We start from the raw sequence: 10,281 nt of genomic DNA, 5'->3' as shown, positions 1-10,281 counted from the left end.
ACTTAAAATAAAGAAATTTGGGATGTTACAGATAGTGTCACCAAAGCTAAGGAATATCTCGATGAGATTGAGAAGCGCTTTACCAAAAGCGATAAAGCAGAAACAAGTACAATTTTGAAAAGCTTGATTTCCATGAAGTATAAAGGCAAGGGCATCAAGGTTGAAGGCACTTAAACTTGAATTGTCGGAAGACATGCTTGTGCATTTAGTGCTTATTTCTCTTCCAAATCAGTTCAGTCAGTTCAAAATCAGTTATAACTGTCAAAAGGAGAAATGGACTCTTAATGAGCTCATTTCGTACTGTGTTCAAGAGGAAGAGAGGTTGAAGCAAGATAAGGCTGAAAGTGCCCATTTGACAAGCACCACTAAAGATAAGGGCAAGAAAAGATGGAATGAGGCTACTAAAGGTCCTTATGTGAAGAAACAAAAGCAGGATAATGACAAGAAAGGTTGTTTCTTCTGTAACAAGCCTGATCATGTCAAGAAAGAATGTCCTAAGTACCACGCATGGCGTGCGAAAAAGGGTACGTTTTTAAATTTGGTCTGTTCTGAAGTCAATTTAGCTTCAGTACCTAGAAACACTTGGTGGTTAGACTCCGGTGCTACTTCTAACATAAGTGTTTCTATGCAGGGTTGCCTGAGCTACCGAAAGCCAAATGATGCTGAAAGATGCATTTATGTGGGTGATGGCAAGTCGGTAGAAGTGGAAGCAATAGGGCATTTTAGATTGTTGTTAAGCACTGGTTATTATTTAGATTTAATAGATACTTTTGTTGTGCCGTCATTTAGACGGAATTTGGTTTCTGTTTCTAATTTGGACAAATTAGGTTATTGTTGTTCGTTTGGAAACAATCAGTTCAGTTTATCTATTAATTCTAATATTGTTGGAACCGGTTCACTTATACTTTATGACAATCTATATATGCTTGATATAAATGCTTCTTATATTGAAATTCTTAATGCTGAATCACGTGGTACTAAGCGTAAATTTAATGCTGAAAACTCAGGTGCATTATGGCACAAACGTTTAGGACACATCTCTAGAAATAGAGTTGAACGTCTTGTATCGGATGACATTTTACATTCGATTGATTTTACAGACCTAAATATTTGTGTTGAATGCATTAAGGGCAAACAGACCAAAAGAAAGAAAGAGGGTGCATATAGAGCTACAGAAGTATTGGAATTGATACATACAGATGTTTGTGGACCATTTCCAACACCTTCTTGGAATGGTCAACAATATTTTGTATCATTCATTGATGATTATTCTAGATATGCATACTTATTTCTTATTTATGAAAAGGCTCAAACATTGGACGTTTTCAAATCATTTAAGGTTGAAGTTGAAAATCAACTCAACAAAAGAATTAAGAAAGTCAGATCTGATCGTGGTGGCGAATACTACGGTAGATATGACGGTTCAGGTGAACAACGTCCAGGACCTTTTGCTCAATACCTAGAGGAGTGTGGAATCGTCCCACAGTACACCATGCCAGGCTCACCAAGCATGAATGGTGTAGCTGAACGACGAAATCGGACTCTTAAGGATATGGTAAGGAGTATGATTAGTCATTCAACCTTACCAGAGTCACTCTGGGGAGAAGCATTAAAGACTGCAGCTTACATTCTAAATCGAGTACCCACTAAAGCAACTACTAAAACACCTTTTGAGCTTTGGACAAGGCGAAAGTCAAGTCTAAAACATTTTCATATTTGGGGATGTCCAGCTGAGGCTAGACCGTATAGGCCTCATGAAAAGAAACTGGACTCCAGAACAGTAAGTAGTTACTTTATTGGATATTCTGAGCGATCACGGGGCTATAAGTTTTATGATCCTAAGGTAAAGACAATCTTTGAGACGGGAACTGCAACGTTCTTTGAGGATATTGAGTTTGGGGGGAAGAATAAAGTAGCAGACATTGTCTTTGAGGAGGAATGTATTCCCACTACTCTTCAAGAGGAAATGGTATACCTTCCTATGATTGCTTCTGATAATAATCAGGATTTTATTCCTATCAGTAATCAGGATGCGATACAAGAACAACAAGACATTGTTAATCAACCCTCAGAAGAACAAACTCTACAGCCTCAAGAACTAGTGCAGACACAAGTGCCTTTACGTAGGTCCACTAGAGAAAAAAGGAGTGCTATTCCAGATGATTATATAATACTACTCCAAGAACATGAGGAAAATAATGGCATGATGAAGGATGATCCAATCAACTTTCGTCAAGCCATGCAAGATTCAAATTTTCAAAAGTGGATCGAAGCAATGAATGAGGAGTATAAGTCAATGCAAGACAACAAAGTTTGGGAACTTGTCTTATTACCAGAAGGTGTGAAACCCATTGGTTGTAAATGGATTTTTAAAACCAAACGGGATTCAAATGGTAATGTAGAAAGGTATAAAGCACGTCTTGTAGCTAAAGGTTATACTCAAAAATATGAGATTGACTTTAAAGAGACCTTTTCTCCAGTTTCAATGAAGGACTCTTTTAGGACAATCATGGCACTTATCGCACACTTTGATATGGAACTCCATCAGATGGATGTCAAGACAGCTTTTCTCAATGGAGACATTGAGGAAACAATCTATATGGTGCAACCAGAACACTTTGTCTCGGGAGATCCAAAGAGTATGGTTTGCAAACTTAAGAAATCCATCTATGGATTAAAGCAAGCTTCTCGTCAATGGTATCATAAATTTCATCAAATTATCATCTCATTTGGTTTTGAGGTGAATGTGGTAGATGATTGTGTATATCATAAGTTCAGTGGGAGTAAACATATCTTTCTGGTTCTATATGTTGATGATATTTTACTTGCCACAAATGATATAGCTATGTTAAACGATACTAAGAGATTTCTTTCTAAAAATTTTGAAATGAAAGATCTTGGTAACGCATCTTTTGTATTAGGAATCCAAATACACCGAGATCGTTCTCGAGGTATTCTTGGATTATCGCAAAAGAGCTATATCAATAAGGTGCTTGAAAGATTTGGCATGAAAGATTGTAAACCAGGTAGCACCCCGGTCGCTAAAGGAGACAAGTTTAGTCTTAAACAGTGCCCTAAAGGAAGCCTTGAGACTCAAGAAATGCAAAAGATTCCCTATGCTTCGGCAGTAGGAAGTCTTATGTATGCTCAAGTTTGTACGCGTCCGGATATTGCGTACATTGTTGGAGTGTTGGGCAGATATTTAAGCAACCCAGGAATGGATCATTGGAAAGCAGCAAAGAGAGTAATGAGATATTTAAAAAGAACTAGTGAATACATGCTCACATATAAGAGGTCAGATACTCTTGAGATCATGGGATATTCTGACTCTGATTTTGCGGGATGCCAAGATAGTATGAGATCCACTTCAGGATATGTTTTTCTATTGGCTGGCGGAGCTATTTCTTGGAGAAGTGCTAAACAAGCACTGACAGCTTCTTCCACCATGGCAGCAGAATTTATAGCATGTTATGAGGCATCAAATCATGCAATATGGCTGAAAAATTTTATCTCTGGGCTGCGTATTTTGGGAATGGTTGAAAGACCATTGAAGTTATTTTGTGATAATAAATCAGCTGTATTATATTCCAACAACAATAGGAGCTCGACAAAATCGAAGCACATCGATATCAAGTTCCTTGTTGTGAAAGAAAGAGTACAAAGTGGACAGATTTCGATAGAACACATAGGCACAAACTCTATGATAGCAGATCCTTTTACAAAGGGTTTACCACCCAATGTCTTCTATGAGCATACCACTCATATGGGTGTTATTCAATTTGGTGAAATCTAGATCTAGTGGGAGTTTGTACTATATATGTTTTCTATATATGTTTGGTTATATACCAAGATTTTTCTGATCAGAAATAAAGTTTAATGTTTACTTCAGTACACTTTGTACAATTTAAGTTAATGTTTTGATCTCACTTTGGTTAAGGAGGACCAGTTGAAAATTGACATGAATAGATCACCTTGCATGTAATTTTCATGCCACACATTCATGATTGATCTATGTCATTTGATTATATTGATGTACGTGACCACTGATGGTTTAGTTGTGATAGATACAACAAAGACTACATTGATCATATGTCTATATAATTAATGGACGAAATTGTTAAGGAAGCCTTATGACTATGATGACAAAATTTTGAGCTCACTAAAGTTAACACATTTATAAATTTACATATATGATCCAGTGGGAGATTATTAGAATTTTGGGATCATTAATGTAATTATAAATGTCATATCATCAATTAAATAAGTCAAAGAAATTAATGTGGTCAAATTATGATTAAGGAATTTGGCTTAAGGGCTTAATTGTCATGAATATAAAAGTGTGGATACCACCATATGTGCAATTTCTAATTTGTTGAGGGGCCAAATTAGAAATAAGCAAATTGAAGATCATTGCCAGAAATTGACTGCAAATCATGGGTTCTGGTATGTTTCTGCAATTCTTATTGTTATGTTTGTTATTTCTTGAGAATTGAGTAGAGTATAGGGTTTTATGTTGAGATTACCCTATCGAATTTATCCTACAGGCATGACTCTAAATAATTAATCACTATATTTGTTTTCTCCTTCGAAGAACAAAGTAATCTTGCTTTTACAATAGAAAATTTAATTAATTTGATCGGAATAGTTTCAGGGGAAAAAATGATAATTATAAGAATTGAAAATTACAATGAATGTTTAAGAAATTAGAAAAAAAAAAGTTGCTTTTAATTTTTAAAAACCAATAATAATAAGTTTATCTCATCTTCTAAGTAATCTATAATTATAAGTTGTCCACCCAATAAATAATCTTAATCAAGTTTATCAAGTAGCTCATCCCAATTAATTAGTATTGACAGCATGTCTACTAATTGTGTTCATTTTTCTCTCTCTAAACCGTTAATTTTTTACAATTAGTGAAGTGGATATGTTTTTTTTCTTAAGATATTAATGAGTTCATGAATTTGATCTATTCAGCCGTAATGACCAACTTAATAATATTTTCTTAGTCTATATAATCACCAACTCATTTCAATTTAATTAATCAGACCCATTAACTCAATCAGAAAGTAAAAAAGGTGTATCACTTGAGCCAGATTAATATACCAAGGAGCAAGGAAAAATATACTGACCTCTGCCTATTTAGCAAACTTAGCAGCCAAATCACTTAGTTGATCACAGTCCTCTTTCTCTTACGAAGTTTTCAACCAAAGCACAACTATTAGAATCTTTATATAGACAGAATCTGTGGAATTACATTGACCACAGAATAATAATCATGTATTTTTAATTCCAATGAAATAATAATATATTAGCAGTGGACTTGACTCCAACAAATATGTCATTAGCACAGTTACTGCCGTTTCAATCAAAGGAATTGACACAAAAATTTATAAAAATTAATTTTCTTATTAACTTTTCTATTATATGCTTTTTAATCTTATACGCGTCGCATACATTACTTCAATCTTATACGCATCATGCATGTATAATGGATGTGCATAACACCAACAAAAAGAAGGAAAAAATATATATAACGAGTATGGAATTTCAGCCATATATTCCTCATTTCCTATAGAAAAATTATTGTCGGTGTTATTCTGATAGGCTTATTTTGTAGAGTTGATTGACCCGTGAACATATTGCAATCTAATTTAGTAAATGTAGTTAAAGTTAGCCTCCATGCTTCTCAACAAATTATTGTCATTAAATAAAATAAGTCTTCTCCTAACAAAAACAAGTCTTCGATGAGGGCATTGAAACATATCCGAAAAACATGATAGAAGGCTTTTGTACAATCATTATCATTTCCATTTAATAGACACAGAATTCCATGTAAGTTGATTTCCTCATTGACTTTTTATATATATATTATTCATTGTATTTATAAATATGGTAATACATCCTTGATTTTCCACAGAATTAAGGATAGTCATATACGGTCGTGGTAGAGTAGTTTTGAATAGTTGACTGACTTATAAACTAATATAATTTTAAAAATGTAATAGAGGTTAAATAATTATACAGTAGGAATTCATTTTCCAACTTTTATTAGTCTCTAGATTTGTAGTTGACTAGTACTTGTCGAACAATAAGCCATCACAAGTAGATTCAAAGTCGAACAATAATTCAGAATATGTCAAATCAATTGGATAGAAGAATAGTCAGATGTTCATTTCAATAATAAATAATTCGTTGAGTAAGACGAGGGGCAACATGTATTGACTGGTGCGCATATTTATGTATCACTTGGTAATCAACTCGCTTGGCTAATTAAGTCCTTGCTCCTATACTAAGTCTTTCAACAATGGAGCAGATTCTTCTTGTAGACATATTTATTTTCCAAAAACCAGAAGGCATTTTTTTTTATAGAAATCATTGGGACCTCCCTTTCCGATATATCATTAAAAGTGTACTTTAAAACGTTTCATCCAATTTTATCAAATTTATCATTCTAAATCCATAGCATGTTCACTCAGCCATATAAAAAATTTAGATTAATCGTCCAAATAATCTGATATATGTCCTTGAATAAACTCATATAGTAGTTCTGGTCAACACTGTTATATAAGTTATATATATATATATATATATATATATTTATTTATTTATTAAAAAACAATATAGATTTATAATTTTTTTAAAAAGATTACATTCCTTTTGATATTTCAAGTCCACTTAATAATTTTGGACAAAACAATTATATGATTACAAATAAAAATTTGACAATAGAGAAGTTTAAATGGGTTATGATTGATCGTACATTTGACAATCGAAAATCTAACGAGGAATTCATAACAGAAAAATTCAAGTGAGTTATGGTTGATCAGATACTTAACGATTTGAAATCCAAGTAGATCGAGATTGATCGAACACTTGACAATGAAGGAAGTCTTGACAAATCAAGATTGACTTGATGTTAGGCATGAGACCGGAATCCTCGTAGTGTTATGACTGGTGTGAGCTAGAGGGTTTGACTAGCTTCACTCGCTTCGTCTTGATTTCATGTGCTCATCTACAATTCATATACATAGCGGAAACAAAATAATATAAAAGGAAAAAAACACACAATGACAAATCGATTTTACTTGGTTCACCACCTCCCAAGGCGGCTATGTCTAAGACCGAGTTCTAGCGGACTATCACTACTAATCTTCTCCTTTTTGAATATCTTGAGGCAGAGAAACCTCTTACAACTTGTTGCTTGTAACAAATACAAGCAATACAATCAAATAGAAAGATATAAATGAAATCAAAGAAAAATAAACTTTACAAGTGAAAACTTTCTTTGGATGCTTCTTGTCGCTTTGGATTGCCTCTTGATGCTAAAAAATGCAGTAGCACTTCATCTCCAAATCCTCAAGAGCCTATGTCTTCAAATGAAGTTGAAATCCTCTTCTAAAAGGTTGCATTCAAGTTGATTCCGTCTAACAATTGATTGCTTACCTTTACCAACTGATTTTTCCTTACTGTAATTCGATTGTTGACACTTGTAAAATAACTATTTTACCCTAGCAATGATTGCCAGGAGTCACTTATCGATTGCCAATAAACAGTCAAACTTAGCAATCGCTACATCTATTTTAACCTTTTTTAGGCTAACCTTAATCTACTAGGACTTTTTATTTTGTGACATTCAATCAACTTTGACTTATTGGGACTTTATCATTGCTTAACATCCAATCACTCTTGATCTGCCTTGACTTCATACATGTGTCAAGTGTTTGATCCTTCATGATTCACTTCAACTTCATGCCTTGCCAACTTCTTGTTGGACCTTTATGAATTGAGCTTTCGACGCTCGTAGAGGTGGCACAAACTTCCTCAATGGCTCTAGATGTTGAAAGTTCTTCTTGTTGCGATACTAATGACTTTCGCACCCCCTCAATTCTTGAGGTGGATACCTCTTCAATATTCTCCTTAGATGTTGAGTACCTCTTAACCTTTGAATCCTCATATTCTTGATCCAAAGAGTTGTCAGTACCAATGGAATCAACATATCTACACAATGGTATGATATTATCCACTTTGGGCCTAAGCCCTTATGGTTTTATTTTTGGGCTCAATCCAAAAAGTCTCATACCAATGGAGATATCTTCCATGTTATAAACTCATGATTTTTCTATGTATTTTCAATGTGAAACTTTGATTGTATATCAACAAAAGTCTCTCTCTCTTTCAATTCGTCTTCACTTTGCATTGAGGTTGGATATTCATGGAGTTTGGCTAACTTACTTCATAGTTCACTTGCGTCCTTAAATTTTCCTATAATTTACACAAAATATTATTAGACATCAAATTAATTAAAATTTTAGTTACCTTATCATTTATATATCTTAGATTTTTTTAAATTTACTCCTTGGTCCATTTCTTATTTTTGAGGAGTCTTCCTTTGCTATCTGTCGGAGCTTCGAATCTCTCCATTAGGATGAACTAATTCTCAATGTCCATCATCAAGAAATTTTCCATCCTTGATTTTGATTGAGTGAACCCTCCTAACCGAAAGGTGGTGGATCTTGAATGTCATATCTAAATCTATCCTTGAATTCTATGTAACTCCTTTAATGATCAGTCTGATGAATTTCTTGGTGCTAGAGAGCTTTAAAAAAAATCAAAATTTATTCTTCCTCTAGCTTTGTGCTTCTTCTAATAGTCAGTCCGATGAAGAGTAATTTTACTCTAATACCACTTGTTATGATCGATGCAAGCAACAGGGGGTGAATAACTTTGTTTGCTTTGTCTCGATTTCATGTTCTAGTCTACAATTTGTTCGTACACAGTGAAAGAAAAATAATACAAAAGAAAAAACACATAAAGACCAACTAATTTTACTTGGTTCACCGCCTCTTAAGGTGACTACGTCTAAGACCTAGTCCTAGCTGACTATCACCACTAACCTTCTCCTTCTCGAATACCTTTCGGAGACGGAGAAACCTCTTACAACTTGTTTCTTACTGTTAGTACTGGTGGAATCAAAATATCTCCACAATGGTATGATATTGTCCACTTTGGGTTTAAGCCCTCATGGTTTTGTTTTGGGCTCAACCCAAAAGACCTCATACCAATGGAGATACTTTTCATTCTTTTAAACTCATGATCTTTTCCATGTGTTTTAGATATGGGACTATGTTTTCACTCTTGCAACCCAACAATTCCCCCTCAAACAAAGGACCACAGGTCCCCCTCAAACGTCATTTTTGATGTCTGAATCCTCGACCCACTAGGACTTTCTGCCTCTCGGTCCACCCGACCTACTAGGACTTCCTGCTTAGTCACAACTAGGACTTTCTGCCCCTCGGTTCACCCGACCAACTAGGACTTCCTACCTAGCCACTATTACGACTTCCTGCCTAGTCGCTATTACGACTTTCTGCCCCTCGGTCCATCCGACCTATTAGGACTTCCTACCTGGTGTCTGGTCCTCTTGATTCAAACACGGGAGCACCCACTTCCTTTGTTTTAAGGTTCAACCCACATGGTTAGATCCGGATCATGGCTCATCCAGCGGTTAGTCCGGTGAAGAGAGGCCTCGCTCTGATACCACTTGTTAGTACTGATGGAATCAAAATATCTCTATAATGGTATGATATTGTCCACTTTGGGCCTAAGCCCTCATGGTTTTATTCATGGGCTCAATCCAAAAGGTCTCATACCAATGGAGATACTTTTCATCTTTTTAAACTTATGATATTTTTCATGTATTTTAGATATGAGACTATGTTTACACCCTTGCAACCCAACACTTACAACAAACACAAGCAATACAATCAAATATAATATACAAATGAAATCAAATTAAAATAAAATTTACAAGTGAAAACTTTGCTTTGGATTGCCTCTTGATGGTAGAAAATACAACAACACTTCATTTTCAAACCCTCAAGAACTGGCGTCTTCAGATGACCTTGAACCTCTTTTATTGGGTTGCATTCAGGGTGATTTTTACCTAGCAATCGATTGCTTACCTTTCACTAATTGATTGCCTTATTGTAATTAGACCATTGATACCTGCAGAATGACTATTTTTACCCTAGCAATCGATTGTTAGGAGAATCGATTACTAATGAGAAATCAATTTCATAGTATTTTGTTCACTATTATAGTGCCAACAATCTATTGTTGGAACACCGATTGCTACTTCCTGACAATCGATTGATACTAACAATCGATTGCTACATCTATTTTAGCCTTTTTAAGACTAAACTCTTGCTTCACTTAGTATCCGATTGACTTCAACCTATTAGAACTTTTCGTTATCAACATTCGATCAACCTTGACCTATTA

General features: G+C 34.7%; 1 protein-coding gene across 1 annotated transcript in view; it reads right to left on the bottom strand.

The window, feature by feature from the left end:
* The window catches only part of LOC141819973 (putative wall-associated receptor kinase-like 16), a 2,300-nt gene extending 2,105 nt beyond the window's left edge, over positions 1-195 (bottom strand). Inside the window, 1 exon segment of the mRNA XM_074707245.1 lies at positions 30-195. Within this exon segment, the coding sequence (XP_074563346.1) occupies positions 30-195 (166 nt within the window).
* Between the last annotated feature and the right edge of the window lie 10,086 nt (positions 196-10,281).

This window comes from Curcuma longa, chromosome 2 (genome assembly GCF_044706935.1).
Source record: "Curcuma longa cultivar G26 ecotype Majalengka, Jawa Barat chromosome 2, ITB_CL_G26_1.1, whole genome shotgun sequence".
In the NCBI taxonomy this organism is placed as follows: domain Eukaryota; kingdom Viridiplantae; phylum Streptophyta; class Magnoliopsida; order Zingiberales; family Zingiberaceae; genus Curcuma; species Curcuma longa.
The sequence above is the reverse complement of the archived record's forward strand: the minus strand, read 5'-3'. Positions and strand labels throughout refer to the sequence as shown.